This window comes from Gadus morhua, chromosome 6 (assembly GCF_902167405.1).
Source record: "Gadus morhua chromosome 6, gadMor3.0, whole genome shotgun sequence".
NCBI lineage: Eukaryota > Metazoa > Chordata > Actinopteri > Gadiformes > Gadidae > Gadus > Gadus morhua.
Genome location: NC_044053.1, coordinates 8,669,456 through 8,687,358, shown reverse-complemented (window position 1 = coordinate 8,687,358; position 17,903 = coordinate 8,669,456). Strand labels below are relative to the sequence as shown.

The 17,903-nt window shown below is 44.1% G+C and overlaps 1 protein-coding gene across 5 annotated transcripts in view; it reads right to left on the bottom strand.

Annotated features, from left to right (window-relative positions):
• Positions 1–16,971, bottom strand: part of pdlim5a (PDZ and LIM domain 5a) — a 56,760-nt gene extending 39,789 nt beyond the window's left edge. For all 5 annotated transcript variants that reach the window (XM_030357905.1, XM_030357906.1, XM_030357907.1 and 2 more), the window contains exons 1-3: positions 16,790–16,971; positions 15,576–15,907; positions 1,710–1,861 (exon numbers count right to left, since the gene is read on the bottom strand). In XM_030357905.1, the coding sequence (XP_030213765.1) occupies positions 1,710–1,861; positions 15,576–15,674 (251 nt within the window). In that variant the 5' untranslated portion in view covers positions 15,675–15,907; positions 16,790–16,971. The remainder of the gene's footprint in view (positions 1–1,709; positions 1,862–15,575; positions 15,908–16,789) is intronic.
• Positions 16,972–17,903: the final 932 nt, after the last annotated feature.

Sequence of the window (17,903 nt, the reverse complement as noted above, 5' to 3'; positions counted from 1 at the left end):
AGCAAACACATGGAAAAACAACCCATAACCTTATGTACATATATCATCTGTTGGCTTGACTTCAATGGGATTCACACACTAAAATAGAGCTGTCTATTTAGATATAAGTGGAAGTGGTTTTAATTCCGTGGGAGAAGTCCTAGTTCAGCGGGAACCTAATTGAATCTATCAGAGCCTCAGTGGTGAAGGGCACTAGCTTGAGGTAAGCTGGGGGGAAATCTTCTCGAAGAATCGATGTGTAAAAGAAGAACAGGGTTTTCATCTAGAAGTAAAAGATGAATCTCCCTTCTGGGTCAGTTCATTTGAGACATGTGGTATGTATCAAATAATCATAAACAGTTATGGATGATTGAATGAATGCATGGATAGACAGATAGATTGATGATGGTTGAGGGATGAAGGGAAAGATACGACTGGGTGGGTGGTTTGTTAAAATAATCCATCTTATTATTCTTTACGTGTAGAGGAACTCTAGACATTCACTTAATTTGATACTAAACGGCCAATCTTATCTTCATGCCAGCACTGTCTCATTGGAGCTCCCTGTAGACCACATAATTAACTTGTAGACCTACGTCATAAAGGATTAATAAACTCTCTAGCCCTCTCTCTCTCTCTCTCTCTCTCTCTCTCTCTCTCTCTCTCTCTCTCTCTCTCTCTCTCTCTCTCTCTCTCTCTCTCTCTCTCTCTCACACTCTCTCTCTCTCTCTTACACATACATACGCACACACAAATACACATGCACGCACACAACGTGCCGTGCATGGTTGCTTAAATTATATGTGTGTGAGTGGTTGTTAAATAAAGAGAGGAAGAGAGTTATTCCAGTATTAACACACATGGTATTTCCTTCAGACAGAAAACCAACTGTATTAATCAATCACCACTTGGACAGAAATGACAGAATATGATTTTAGAGGTGGAAATAAACAAAAATAAAAAGACAATAAAGACAATACAGTGATTGATCACTAGAAATATGCATAGAAAAAGACTATATCAAAAGACAAAGAATCTTTGATCCTGTTTAGCGAATGGCCCAGGGCAAGAAGGGCTCAAACACGTTCAATGAAACGTACGACATGCAGAAATCACAGAGTAGCTGAGAGGCAGGCACACCCAAACACACACACACACACACACACACACACACACACACACACACACACACACACACACACACACACACACACACACACACACACACACACACACACACACAGACCAAACCCAACTTTTCTAATCTCAACACCAGAGCCCGATGCAATACTGACTTCCTCTACGCTCTACAGTTCGACGCCTCTGGGAGCTGCTTCAACATGTGTGTGATGCATTGTGGGACGCTCATAGCCAAGCGCTGTGTAAGAGGTGTGGTGAACTCGCGCAACAACAGCGCACATCTGCCTCCATGTATAGGGTGACTGGTGGTCACGTTGATAGTACTGCAGTGACAATGTTAGGAGTGGAGAAGTGGAGTCACGAGGAAGGACAAAGCCACGCACTAGATAACACGATACAATCTTTGGTCGTAAACTAGAGTGAGTGAGTTGCTGAGCGAGAGAGGATATGTGTATATGTGTGTGACAGTATGTATATGAGAGAGTGAGTGTGAATCTAAATGTGTGTGCATGTGAGCTGGTGCGTGTGAGCTTGTGCATGTGAGCTTGTGAGTGTGTGAGCGTGAGTGTGCGCTAGCCAGTGTGTCTTACTTCTGCAGGTTCAGCTGGAGGTTGCCGGAGCAGTTCTTGATCTTGTTCTGGGCCTCCAGGTGGTTCATGCCGTCGGTGGAGATGCCGTCGATGGACAGGACCAGGTCTCCCACAGCCATGCCTCCCTTGGATGCCTTGCCTCCGTCGTTGAGCTGGGGGAACACGTCATCACATACACACCAGGATGAACCCTCTCATAGGACAGTGCACATGAATAGAAGCCAGGCATGATACACAACGGCTGCAGGCCTAATCGTTTTTTGGAGAAAACGCTGTGTCATATTCGTCTCATGTGGTTCGTTTCTGCAGAGATGGGCGTTCAAAAAAGTTGATCGGAATATTATTTACGTTTTGGTCAAAACCCATCTCATAAGCTTCCTTTTCATTCTTTGACCCATCGGCTTCAGACCAGAAGGCTATAATGAAAGGATGTTCCCCGTACTACCACATGCTCAATGGTGGACGTGGGTGATACACGTCCACCGCAAATGAAGCGATCTTCCTTCGGTCTTTCCCCAGTTGCTTTCTTGTCTTGTATTATTTACAACCTGGTGGCCCGCTAAGCTCACAGCTTATTAAAGAGGGCAGGGGAAGTTCAGAGCTTCTCCTGCCCTCGGTCTCGGGTTCAGAGGGCGAGTACAAAGGGTCCTGTAGCCCTAGTTATGAACATACTAAGCAGCAGCATTATGGAAACAAAGCCAGGGTCAAGGTCAATGGTAGAGTCTGTACGTAAAACGAATTATCGTTACTATCATTCATTCATTATTATCCAGAATATTAGTGAGTAAGAGCCTTAAATGGGGGAGGCATAGTATAGTGTGTTATGGTGACCCCAAACCCAAATATTCTGGGTTCCTTGAGTAAGATGCCTACCATACCGGCTCCTTAAAGTGAGGGTAGGCTATTTAGTATTGAGGCATTTGTTGTCATATTTGTCGTCATCTTCTTTACATCCCAATCATCAATGACATTATTGGAAGGCCTACCTGTCTGTCTGTCTAGTGTCTACCTACCAAGCTATGTGTGCAAACTCTGCCCGTGCACTCATTACGTATGACCGGAGTCTTTCACAAGGCTGACTTATTGCTAAAGCTAGCGAGATAGCCACATGTTTTGGGGGAATGGCCTTGGAGGGAGGCCTGGAGGGAGGGGTAGGAGTTTTTCAGTTGGATGCTCTCAAAATCGGACTTCCTCTGGCTGGTTTCTCCAAATTGCCTAACCTAACTTTAACAAAATATCAATTCACCTATAGAAATATGATCTGATAATGATAGACAACTTTAATAAAAAAGGAATTCTGAATATGAATATAGGGTGATTCCAGCGCTTCTATTTGTACACTGTTGTCTTTGAGTAGACAGATAAACACAGTGACAAGTTGAGAATTCAGAGTGGGTTATTGGTTGGACTTGGTAAAAAACACATGTTGTGGAGGTCATGGAGCCAACTGTTATTTCCCCACATGATATACAACAGTCCACATGTGCAGCGAATCAGCAGCTATTGTATAAATGGGCCAACGCACCAAACATCTTGACAGTGTCAGTATCCTTCTGGTTGACCTTTATTTGTTATTGCTGCCACGCAGAAGTTTAGCTAGCCAACATTTGTTCATCTTAAGTGTAGCCACACACAACGTTACCACTGTTCCAAACTAAACAGAGTTAAACAATTAGAAGAGACAAGGGAAAGAGGATTAGATGGCAGTTTCGAAACGTTAAATGATGCAGGAAGAATTGTGTATGGCGTGTGTATTCACATTACATTTATTATCCATCCAGGAAAATTCTCTTTAAGTCCAGACAGCACTTTGTTCACACGTACGCTTTCACACAGTTTCTAATGTCTTTGGTTTTGGACGGTGAGCATGATGACCACCTTGCAGCAGCTGTGGTTTGGGTTTATTGTTCTTATCCAAACAGAAAGTGAACAGCAACATTTTCACTTGAGTTTGCACTCAAATAAACTTTTAAAAAGATCCGGACACAAAATAAATTGGCATCCAGCTGAAAAACCATTGTTGTTCAAACTATTCTGTTGCTCCAATGTTTCAATCTGTGGTAAATGTTTAATTCAAACACATCTAATTATGTCTGATCCTATGGGCAATAAAGAGTCCATCCGGGATCCCTCAGAGATGCAGTATATATATGTTATCTGATGCATAGTGTAATACTGTATACTGTATCTCCTTGTATCAGATCTATGATATGAAAAACTCTTAGCAGAGTTATGTCATAATTGTTACCAGGTGCGTAACTTCTTTCCATATGGTAAATATTATTCAGTTAGTGTGGAGCAAAGAGGGCCAAAACCTACAAAAACTAGAAGCCCTGCTCTTAGCCATGTTAATACATGGGTAATGAGCAGTGGAGGTAGATGCCTTTGAAAACCAGAGAATGCACACTGTTCCATGGCAACAATACAGGCAACCAGGTAGGCTAGAGTTTGAATCCCCTATAACAAAGTGTAAATATTTCTGTATATGGAGAATATGTACTGGTGTGGCCCCAGCTTGGAAAAACATCTCTATATGTTTTGGCAGACTGCAGAAAATGTTTCTACCATGTATTGAATCATCTTAAAGTGTATCGTGAAGGGTAGAATTATATATTATATATTTCGAAGAATTGAATGAATTATTTGGTCTAATTCTCATCCCGACGGCAATCAATAAATCAAACCAGCCAATAATTTTAACAAGCTTGGTTGAAATGATTTGGATGGCCCTCCCTGTCTAACTACCTACCCGGCGACCCGCACACACACGAGCACTCAGTGCGCATGACCGGAGTGTTACACAAGGCTATTGCTAAAGCTAGCGAGCTATTCCTGTGTTCAGGGGGATTGGCTTTAGTGGGAGGCCAGAAGGGAGGAGTTGGATGGTTTCGGTTGCAGACTTTCAAATTCTATCTCACTTTTTTCGGATACTCTGAATTGCCTACCTTTAACAGAATACGGAAAGCAAAAGTATAATTTATGGTCAATATAATACAATAGTACAATTTATTATTAATATAAGCACACAACCCTATCACATATCCCTTTGCCTGGCCTTAATCTTTGATCGCTGGCGGTCTAGTCCCTGGGTGGGTCTTAAATAGCATTAGTGGCTATCATATAAACCAGATTCAGCTCTATCAGATAGCTGTGGGAGCGAGGGGCACGTATGGAAACGTGTGTGGGACGACACAATCACACACACACACACACACACACACACACACACACACACACACACACACACACACACACACACACACACACACACACACACACACACACACACACACACACTTTTTCCCATGAGGCAAAGGCACTGTTAGAACTTTGGTTCTCACTAAGGTCTGGTTACCCAGGATTTTATTTGCATAGGCCTAGTAGTTGCTATATCATAGTTCCTCAACTCCTTGAGAAAGGTTTGCTTCTACTGAACCATGGGAAATGATGATACCCAAGTGCTAAGAGTCAAGGCAAAAACAATGAAGAGAAGTAATTGGGGCGATGACTTGACGTTGTTATATAACAGGAAGCTTATCCGTCGAGCATAGTTCTGACCATTCTTGGTCACACAGTGTATCCACGTGTGTCCAGTGACTGGTGAGGTCATTTGTTACTTTAGACACCACGCAAAGATCACACGGTCCATGTTAATACAGAGAGCTAGAGAGAGAAAGACATTGAGGGGAGAGAGAGCTAGAGAAAGAGAAAGCTAGAGAGAGAGAGAGAGAGAGAGAGAGAGAGAGAGAGAGAGAGAGAGAGAGAGAGAGAGAGAGAGAGAGAGAGAAAGTGAGATGGATGGAGTTTTCAGCAAGAAAATAATCAATGACATATTGGTTACTTTGAAATTAGGTTTGATTTGTTTCTGAACATTTTGAAATGCTTCCAAACGTGTGTTGGTCATTATGAGAGATTATGAGAAAAATGTTTGGTAGATAGAGAGAGTGAGAGCCTTAGGGTAGAGTTATTTGCACTGTGGACATAATTATATATAATTACCATATGCACTTAACGCAAACTGTAAAAAAACATGGTCACACTTTGTGAAATTAAATGTGGTTCTTTCACAATCTTACTCAACACCATCACAAACATACCCTGCCTGCTAATGAGAGAAGCCCTAGCCTGGGATTAAGGTTAAGACCCTATGCTTCCAACCTTTTATAGTCGTAGCACTCCATCCCACGCAACGTCAGCCCCGGCCGCCACAACCACCGGTGGAAAGAAAACACAGCCACAGAGAGAGGGCAAAAGGGTGGTTGGACGAAGGTATTGAGAAAGAGGGGTCTCTTTCTCAAGAGAGTGAATGAGAGAGGGAGATGGAGGTCTTCAGCAAGAAAACATGAATTGGTTCCTTTGGTTTGATTTGTTTCTGACCATTTTGTTTCACTTCCAAGGGTGTGTTGTTCATTCTAGCTGGGCCCATTTCAAACCTTATGCTAACCACATAATGCCCACACAAGCACAATGCACACACACACACACACACACACACACACACACACACACACACACACACACACACACACACACATACACACACACACACACACACACACACACACACACACACACACAAACACAGACTCTCTCCGTCTCTCCCCCCCGCTCTCTCTCTTTCACCTCCTTTTAGTGATATACAAATGCTGTGGCTTTTGCTGTAGTTAAAGACAGAGTCTATATTTGTCCTTGTATCAACAGCAGTGTGCAGTTTGATTGTGTGAGTTTTGGAGCTACTGAAGTCTAACAAAATAGCCACAAAGCAACACAACATTAAGTCCTGCTTAAAGTCTGATGTAGACAAAGAGAGAGCTAGAAAGAGAGAGTGAACGAGGGAAAGAGAGAGAGACATACACTCAGACACACAGACAGTCTGGCTAGTTCTGAACCAAAGCCAGTGATCTGTACTAAAAGTGACACAGAGACTCTCTCTCTCTCTCTCTCTCTCTCTCTCTCTCTCTCTCTCTCTCTCTCTCTCTCTCTCTCTCTCTCTCTCTCTCTCTCTCTCTCTCTCTCTCTCTCTCTCTCTCTCTCTCTCTCTCTCTCTCTCTCTCTCTCTCTCTCTCTCGATTGAACCACCGTTACATGAACGCATCGTCTGGGAACCGGCCATTTAATGAGGCAGCTGCTCCAACAACTGGTGGACTACTTTAGAATGATACTGTACTATATTTGTTATTCATTCAAAGCTGCTTTTTTTTTAAACAACCTATCAAGGTACAAATAAAGACATTATGCACTTGAGATGAATAGCAATTAGAAATAATTTGGTCAACCGTTAGATCAGCAAATTAGCATTTTATGTATCAAACGACAGACAACATTGAGAGAAATTTGTGGCCATAGTTAGCATGATGATGAGGTGATAATGAACCGATGTGAAATGTAAATAGAGCATACAGCAGTCGATGCAAAGCAGTAGCAAAGAAAACTTCACAGTCTTTACACCAACTGGCCCTCGCCACCTCCTAACATACGATAAACGTGTCAACACACTGACTTGACCAAGAAAGAAAAGCCTACTTTCAACACACTACAGCTACAAAGAGGACCCACCCCGCCCCCCTCCAAAGTTCATGAAACATGTTATCGTGTGGCCGGAAGGGGACGTCAGCTCAACGGCGCCGAAAACAATGGTCGCTTTCTCAAGACGAGGGGACGACAGAGACGACGGGCAGATGTTTTGCGTCACGTTCTGAAGAGCCGGTGTCGACATCAGGAGATACAAACACTGCTATTGGATTCTTTCGGAACCATAACATTATTCACCAGAGCACACACTCTTCACATGCCAGCCGTCCCCGTTATTTGTTTCCTTTGGAGCTCTTTTGGAGGTTTTCGGGACCAGGAATATGGTTCTGCAGACATTCTTTTTGCAGATGGGTTCCAACTAAACAAGACAGAACTAATGGGTTTCAGCCCGCGAAACAATAACATTTTGTTAGGGTCCCCGGATAGGGATATATTCAAACGAAAAGAGCGAAACCTCGCTTCGAAAAAACAGTGTGTGCCTTCATCACACGTATGGCCAGTGACACTTCCCCAACGCACAATTTGATTCCAGTTCTAGCTGGATTAAGAATGGTAAATCTAACATTCCGCAACGCCACTAAGCGCTCGGATCGTTAGCTTGAGGGAAACAGACGTGGGTAGAGAAGCCGAGGCAAAGGGAGGCCAAGGGAGTGATGGATGGAGGGGGCATCAGAGTTCAAGGGTGAGAACTGAACGAACGAGGAGCGCCAGAGAGAGAGACAGGAAGAGAAAAGTCCTTGTATGGAATGGTCTGCAACACGTCATCAACTTTGAGTGGAAGCTTGCGTAAGGAAAGGGACACTTGGCCTATGGTTGATATCAAACTGGGGTCAGAGGCAAGCTTCAGCTGCAACGCGATATTGCAAGAGAAGAGAATGTTGATCTGATCCCAAAGATAAGAGAAATCGAATGCAGACAATGAGACACGGAAGTTGAGCAAATGGCTCTGTATGTTGAAACTAACAAAACAACTTGCTAAGTAACTTAGTATTTAAATAACTAGTTACAAGGTCAAACTACACCAATTATTAAATGCAACCAATGAGCAGAATGATTCAATAAATAAACAAACTCTTGCTATGGGGAACACAGTTGGGGGCGATAATATGCCAGCTAGAATCAATCAAGATAGGTTTACATTATGTAAACCAAGCAATCAGATACTGAGTCTTAACCTGTCTGCTGAGATCAATCTCCGAAGAATATGAACCATTACATTTTGTATATTTACTGAGACCATCTTTTTGTGTTGACAACCAGGTTTCAGAGTAATACAAACAAATCTATGTGACATGGGAGACAGAAATTGGTAGACGGAATGTCAAATTAGGCTGGGAAATGGAAATAGGAATGGGATGGTTCCAAATGCCAGTATCAATCAATGTGATGTTATTATATATTTAATAATGCTAAACTTTGCTAGCGGTGCCAGAAATACTCTCAAACTGATCGAACAGTTTGTCGCACTCAACGACTTTATTCGAAATCTGTGTGTGTACGTGTACACGTGCACGTGTGCGTGTGCACATGTGTGTGTGTGTTTGCACGTGCTTGTGTGAATGGGTCATTTTGGACACTTAAGTAATATATATTACCTTGTTATAATTATGGTACATTTGACCGAACATTAATACATTGTCATCTTATGTACGAGAAATCAACTGTGTTCCACAAATTCAAAACACCCGTTTTCAATTATTGCCTCAGGCTGATGCCAACCCATTTATCTTACAGCAATAAACAACCATCACCACTGCCTGAATAAATAGCCTCCCATGGACGGATAATCCAACCCCTTGGTCTGTGGCATTAACGTACGTTAATAGACAGTGCATTAGTTTATGTACAATGGCCATAGGCTAGACATTGGGGTTGCATTACCCACAGTTCACTGCAGCAGAGCCAGTCAAAGCCAAACCCACACAAGACACATTATGGAACATAAGGCCTTGGGAAGCAGTGAGTTAATCTGGCCCAGTTACAACTGGCAGGCTCACTGGCGTCTTCTTCCAGCCAGCCTTTCCACTCCACCAACACCAGGGACAATACTGCCTGGTTTCGGCCTTATTGTGGTGATGTCATTACAAACCAAGCTTATGATTTGTGTTGTAAAAGCAAATTGCAATTATCGATGCTAAAGCTAAACAGAATTCATAGAATATTAATGCAATTAGCTTTGAGTAGTAAAAGCTAATAGCACTTTTCTATGCTATAACTGAACAACATTTGTGGAACTATTAATGCATGTGTGACGTGTAAAGGACTTCAGTTTGAGGTACAATGATTCACAACCTTACATTCGGATGAAACGTTAATTGCTGGAATTTGCCTCGAATCTCAAAGTACATGAAAGGATAATTGTGACATGAAAATAAATCATTTTTGCTTGAATAATGATATTTAACAAAACTGAAATGCTGTCCCCGACGCAACAGTTCTGCCTGGTGTCTGTTTTAATTTACAATATCTTTACCGCAGTATGAGAAAAACAGTCAAAACCAAACCACTGAGGGTAGGAATCAAATTAAACTTTAAAACAGCATTGATCAGTTCACACTGATGACAAACCCCTTGGCCGTTACAGATCAGGGAGGTGTCAACGATAAGCTGCAGATGTTCTTCGATACCGTTGTGAATGTGGTTTGTAAATGGAACCGCGGCCCCTGCTGCGGCCATACCCCCTACCTCAGCTGTCTGCCAATATCATTAATCACAACCGAACCACAACCTCTGACCTCAATCATGCACACACCCCACATGCACACGCAGGACACACGCACACACACACACACACACACACACACACACACACACACACGCACACGCACACGCACACGCACACACACACACACACACACACACACACACACACACACACGCACACACACACACACATACAAAAGCAGGGGGCTACCCTATCCAAGTAAGATGGATTACCAATTGGAATGAAATTCACGTGCATTAACAATATATCTTTAAGGGCCTTGGATGTGGCTTTTGTGGCTTTTTTTTGCAATAAAATACTGCTTAAAAACATTCCGTTTAACATAGTTTAAGTTTGACAAATGCTGAAGGTAAAGTCGTCCTGGCTCAGGGTTAGCCTTTCAGCTTTATGTATGTGCGATATGGAAGCCAAGACTGGGATTCGTTAGCGTCACAGCTGTCATCGTGGTGTCTCGGACACCTCCCATAATGCATCAGCAAGGATAACTGAGGACGTCACTGGAAGGGCAAATGAACGATTTAGGAGTGAATGAAGGAGGCCTTTGAGGACTTTTGAAAAGTGTTTCAAATGACGAAAATTCTGTATGCTGGATGGTCATAGAGGATGCTATCTAGCATGTAGTGAATATACAAGAATAGGATATGATAGAATATCAACTATGATCTTAGATATAAATAAACATTTTCCTAATTGGTCTTAATTGGAATACACCTCAAATCTCTAAATATTTAAGTCTAACCACTAAGTGTAACCATCATAGGAGCTACTTGCTCGTACACTTGCAGCATGAACACAACAAAAGCCCTGACAGGACTGAAAGGAAAGTAAAGACAAATTGAACTGGCCTCAGGACAACCTTTCAGCAACCGCTGCCATGAACCCAGACCATGATGTGGATCCTGCTGGGGCCAAGTGGGACATGTCTGAGCCCACCTTCTGTCCAGCGGGCCCCTCGGCAAAGGCAAACACACACACAGACACACACACACACACACACACACACACACACACACACACACACACACACACACACACACACACACACACACACACACACACACACACGCACACACACACACACACACACACACACACAGTCACACACACACACACACACACACACACACTCACACAGAGACAAGCGCACACACAACGTTAAGAACAAAAGGCAGTTAACCCTGGCTCTCATATTTGGACAGGAAGGAAAGCTAGGGTGACCTGTTTGATTGAGGTGGATTTAGGTGCACATCGTTCAATGGAAGGTTGGAATGGACGGCTCTGCTTTGTATAGAAAGCATTAAACAATCCATTGAAAGACTAGCCTAATTACAGACTGACAGAGAGACAGACAGGGAGAGGGGTAGTGGAAAATAAAGAATACTTCTGGTTTGAATCTGCCTTCTAAATGTGTCTCTAAGGTCAGTTGTTATAACGGTGTGTGTGACAGACGTTCCTCACCCCGGCTAACAGAGTTCCAGGAAATTTATTTTTCGCTGAAAGGCTTTAATATAGATTAGCTGTCCAGTTGTCTTGGCTCTCGAGTATAGACAATCAACTTGTACACAGCTCTCATTGTAGCAAATGGGATTTCCACATTTTGTTTAATTGCCCAGCGATGGATTGAAAAAGGTAAGTTCTACAAATATCGGTCTGCATTAAATCTCATGATTGATTTGAAAAGGACTTCTGTTATTTGTTGCTTGCTTATCTTCCCTGATTGCTCGACATTCACTTGGACTTCTCTTAACTCGTGGTTATTCTGCCATCCTATCCATCATGTCCCTCGGAGCACATACTGCAATAGCAGCTACCATTAGAAGGAGGGAACCCTCTTAAATGTTCATTCTCTAGGGACGTTTGGGGAAATCGTTGGTCGCCCTTTTGATGGGCTGGGGTTAGGCGGTGTCGTCTAATGTGGGAATCTAAAGCCCTGGGAGACTGTAATTGTGAGAAAGGGCTATACAAATAGAATTGAGTTGAAACATGTGGATCTTATATTTAACCCAGTATACATGGACGATGTATTGCTGCATTATTACTTACAGTGCTACTTGTTGCAAGTATTACTACTTGCAACAAAGACTTTTTGTGTTGTATGGAGAACTCAATATTGATAGGATTGTATCCAAAGATGTAATAGGTCAATTGCTCTGGGGGGCATTCTATCTCTAAATTGGCTGTGTGGGGTCATTTGACTTGGAGCTGGCTAACTATTCTTAGACGCCTAATGCACTCGCTCCCTTGGGCCAGGTTCTCTGAAATTACCCTAACGGTAAATCTTATTTATGGGCTGTGCCGCTAAAAGGTTACGATTGTGAACTGACTGTAAATAGTGTCCGCTGTGAGCTGTACTGTAAATGTAATTAGCCTGAAAGCTTTCGGTAGTCTCGCGGCCGGTGAGCCGGCCTGGGGGCTGCTCGCCCTGAAATCTGCTCTCTGTGGAAGGCCAAGGTTCCAACAAACAGAGATCTAAATCAGAGCGCTTAGGGATAGTCTTGGCCTGTGGACTACCTGATGATACGAGCGGCCTCGGCAGGATACACTGAAGCGATTTAACAAATGTGTGTGTGATTCGTTTGGCTGAGTTTGATGTGAACTGTAAGAAATACAGTCCCGCCCCCCCCCCCACCGGTTCTGTTAACAGGGTTGCTAGGCAACATGCACGAGCCAAAGAGCAAGAACAGGAAATGATTGATAAGAAAGGCCCACAGGAGAATGACAGAATCGTAACCAATCAAAGTCAGCTTTTCTTCCAGCGAAGCTGTAAGGGTCAGTGTCTCTTCCTCTGTGAAATGGACTATTTTGAAAAGCATCATTGAAAAGCATTCACTTGCAGTTTGCATCCAGAAGACCAGAGGCATTTAAATAAATAACGAAGATGACTGTCCCTATGCCCAGAAATAGTATCTCCTTTAAAAGCATTCCTCTTCAATGAGCTTCTCTATGTACCTGAGCTATCGAGTCCTGTAAAAATGCCAGTAAAACATTCAACTTGTAAAACATAACAAAGAGTCAGGCTAGACGTTGCCTCTCTTCATTGTAAAAACCCAACTTAAAGCCCTTTCTAAAAATGGGTTGGGGTTAGCTTTAGGACCTTTTGCATCAACAAATCGTGCAGCAAGTTCAGGAAATACGTCATACCTATATAAACATACACATATAACAGTGACAAGAAGTGTCATATCAGTAAAATGTGAGATTTCGCTATGCAGTCACACAGAACCTTCTTTGAAGTTGAGCATAGCAACAGCACGAGTGTAACTGGTTTGGCATTCGCTTACCCTTTTTACCAACCTGACGTTTTGTGGTCTGTCCTTAGGAACCAGCCAACATGTGTGTGTTTGTGTGTGTGTGTGTGTGTGTGTGTGTGTGTGTGTGTGTGTGTGTGTGTGTGTGTGTGTGTGTGTGTGTGTGTGTGTGTGTGTGTGTGTGTGTGTGTGTGTGTGTGTGTGTGTGTGTGTTTGAGTGAGATGCTTGATTCAACTGCCCTTTAAAGGGATTTTGTGGGTTTGGTTGTGGTGGTTTGGCTGTCCTGGTCTCTCACAGCCATGCTGAAAACAATGGGGTTTATGAGGACTTAGTCAGGCCTCGCCAAAGACCTTACAGGGCATGGAACCAACTGTGTTTGTGAGAGAGAGAGAGAGAGAGAGAGAGAGAGAGAGAGAGAGAGAGAGAGAGAGAGAGAGAGAGAGAGAGAGAGAGAGAGAGAGAGAGAGAGAGAGAGAGAGAGAGAAAGAGATTCTCATTATAGGGGGGACCACAACATGGCATTCTTTTTTGGAGCGGACATTAATAATATCACCAACCTATATATCAAATGATCTGCTGTGGCCGACACACTGCCATTTATATTAGCATAAATATTTATTACTGTAATCAACCACTTTTAGGCCATAACTCTCCATAAAAGCCACACATCCACGAATGCAGCCTCATTCATACTCTGAAAATAGTCATAGAAGTAAAGCGCTAATCGTCATGTTCAAGTTGTCAGAAGTTGGAGGGGACTGAGATCTGCACCCATGAATGAGAAAGAGAGAGCAGTAGAGAGGAATAGAGAGAGAGAGCAATATAGAGTGAGAATTTTATTTAGAGAGAGAGAGAGAGAGAGAGAGAGAGAGAGAGAGAGAGAGAGAGAGAGAGAGAGAGAGAGAGAGAGAGAGAGAGAGACATGCCCGTAAAGAGAGTTCAGGTATAATAAGGTAAGTGTTATTTTCCTCCAGTTACCATTGCCATTATCATACCTTTACCATTATTCAATTGTGGCTCAATAATTACCCTGATGGCCTGCGAATCAGACCTGCAGGATGGCTGTGTAGTAAGAGTACGCCGCAGGGGTGAACACGTGTTCAAGTGCCTCCTTATCTGACCGAGCACAACTTTAAGATCCCAACACTGCACTCATCTCAAAGCACAATAATGAATCTGTTGTGGATTTGGGCCTGGCAGAATGGTGCATGTCATATTGGGGTGGGAGGGAGATCTACATCTGGTAGACCACTTAATTCCAAGAGACTAAAGTATTGCTTGCGCTCAACTGTATCATTAACTTCAAGTCAGAACTGCTGCCAGGACTATAAACCTTCTGTTAAAATACACCATCACCGCCATCTCCCAGCAGAGGTCACAGTGGAGGCTGGGACCATTACAGCGAGCTGGCTGCAATCTCTCCTGTGTAAGAATGACCTGCCAGTCACCCAGCAGTGCTCCGGTTTGACCTTTCTGGTCTTTTTCTCGCTCATATCCAATATGTCACTGATTTCCCTAAAATAACACAAACGCACACATGCACAAATCCACACGCATCTACAATAACTCACACAAAGACTACATATACACTACACATGATACCATCACAGTATGACAAATATTCACATGGCACCCGATCCATCAGTCTCATGTTGCCTTGAGTACTCTGCCAGCATGGGAGTTGATGCTATGTATGTGCACATTACCACATTGTGTGTGTGTGTGTGTGTGTGTGTGTGTGTGTGTGTGTGTGTGTGTGTGTGTGTGTGTGTGTGTGTGTGTGTGTGTGTGTGTGTGTGTGTGTGTGTGTGTGTGTGTGTGTGTGTGTTTCAGAGTTTTTCAGAGTTGTTCAGGGTGTCTGATTATAAATCCCTGGTGACAGAGAAGCTACAAATCTCCCACCAGTGTTTGTTCACAATCACAACTAATTATAATTGGAGGGTTCTGCAAAGTTCATAGATTGGGAAGAGGTGAATGAGTCCAATTGATACAGTCAATTTAAAGTGAATCAAGAGACCATCAAGTTAATTCTTCACATTGCATGAATGAAAAGGTGTGTGCCAAAAGATATTTGCACACACATACATATCAAGTTGCTATCGTTGCTGCTCAGATGTTAATTGAGAGACGGCAGCTGTCTAGATATTGGCAGAAGTTTAAAGCCGAAAAGGGAGAACGAGACAAAGAGACCTAGAGCGAGAGAGACAGTGTGTGTGTGTGTGTGTGTGTGTGTGTGTGTGTGTGTGTGTGTGTGTGTGTGTGTGTGTGTGTGTGTGTGTGTGTGTGTGTGTGTGTGTGTGTGTGTGTGTGTGTGTGTGTGTGTGTCCGTGTGTCCGTGTCTGTGTGTCTGTCCGGCTCACCCTGGAGATGGCGAGTGGCAGGTTGAAGTCCTTCCCTCCCTGCAGCCTGAAGCCCCAGGGGGCGGGGCCTAGGAGTGTGACGCTGTAGTTGCTGCTCATGTCTCCCTGGGCGACGGCGGCGTTGGCGACGGAGCCGGGTGACGTTGTCTGCGGGGGTTGTTGGCTGGCTGACGGTGACGTCACTGACTCACGGGTCGGTTCTGTGTCGGCGGCTGTGGCGGCGGGCGGTGAGGTCACTGGGCCTGAACGCCAACCTGTCTTGCCAAGGCGTGTCGGGAACTCTGACAGCGACGCTAACGACCGGTAGCGCTTTGAGAGCTAGATCCCAGGGTCTGGGAAACGACGAAGAGGAGGAAGAGAAAGAAGGGGAAGAACGGAAGTTATTGGTGGTGTACAGTTTACCGAGAGGTCGAAAGGGGTTAAATGATTAAAGGGGTCGATAAAGGAGAAACAGAAAGGACTTAGACAGGAAACAGATGAGAGAAACTGATCAATGATAATAAACTGCAATAAACTACAATAAACTACAATTATAGTAATATCAATAAAATGAAAACATTGTGTCCAGATTCTGAAAACATTGTGATTAATTAACATTGCTGGAGAAGTGGTCATAAAATAGGCCTGTTCTGTACATTGTCCTTGTATGTACTACCATGTTTTAGAGAAAATGACACGTTAGTTGAATTATTTGAAGCAGAGGAAAAGACCTGCTGACCAACAGACATGCAGACATGCACAGACACACACTGACACAAACAAACAAACAGACACACACACACACACACACACACACACACACACACACACACACACACACACCCACACCCACACCCACACACACACACACACACACACACACGCACACACACTTTAACAAACATCCAACCAAACACACACACATAAACCAAAATCTGTTTCCATAGTTTTTTAGCATGGATTATAAAAAAAGGCTTAAACAACCGATTTAGTAATAGAAAGACATTTCTCTGATCAACCACAATCCAAAGCACACATAAGTATCTCTTGGGAAAGAGTGCTAAGCCTCAATTAGACTTAAACTGTATGGAAACAGGTCAAATAAAAACATCACAAAATAAAAAAAGAATTATACCAAAACGACCAAGCAAAGCCTCAGAGGGTTTACACTGAAAAACAATCCCATAATTCTCAGAGCATGCTCTATTCTGTATAAAGCTGTTGTCAAGCTGTACCTTCTTAATTAGGAAATCTCCTAACAGGGGAAAAGCAATCCTTGATGGTCAGGTAGATTGTATTGTTCCCAGTCCTCCCTGAATGCACGTCCTGCTCCAGCCCGCACACCGTGTGCACGTGGGTGTGTGTGTGAACGTGTGAGTGAGGTAGAGAGAGAAGGATGCACTGGCCTTATATACGAGCTAATGACAGACTGCCTAATGGAGAGCGGGTGAAGAGGTGGGGGAGGGGGAGGGTGGTGGGCGGAGGCCTGGCCAAGAGGGGGGGGGGGGAGGTGGGACAGAGTAGGAAAGAAGGAGGGGAAAGGGGAGGGGGAGGAGCCCTGCCAAAGCAGAGGGAGGGGTGGGGACGGCCGAACAGAGAAGAGGAGGAGTCCATCGGGGGGGGGGGGGGGGGGGAGTGAGGATGAAAGGACAGCGGGTGGAGGACAAAACGCCTGTGAGAGGAGGGGCAGGGGTGAGGGGAGGGGAGGCAGGGGAGGGGAGGGGAGGGGAGGGAAGGGGAGGGAGGGGAGGGGAGGGAGGGGAGGGGAGGGGAGGGGAGGAAAAGGGATTAGAAAGAGTAGGAATAGGGGAGCAATTATACATCCCTAGGAGCAATGGATACTGTTAGAGCTGAGGACATGGGGGGGGGGGGGGGGGGGGGCAGGACCCCAGAGAGATGAGTAAGAGGGGGACGAGCGCGCAGGACGCTTCGTCTTTCATCCGGATATTTCGGGAACATGAAGTAAGCGCTGGAGGCAAACCTTAGGCCCCGGTTCAGTGTGTTCACCTAAACACACACACATCACAGCGGCCCGGGCATATCAAGCAGTAAATCACTGCACCGACAGCGACTCAATTATGCAATGTCGTCGCAATGGATACACATGATGATATATACAGTATATGCCATGATAATATAATATGTCATTTGCTGGACGCTTTATCTTGACAGGTTTACAATAGTGTGAGGTCATACATTCTTAGCATTGGTAGCCCGAGTGTGAATTTAACCTTTCACCCGGGCGGTGTTAACACTGTGCTCTATCAGTTGAGCACAGACAGGACCAATGGATGCCAGAACAACACAGACCTGTCCTCCTTGTTGCACTAACACATGATGTGAGATGCT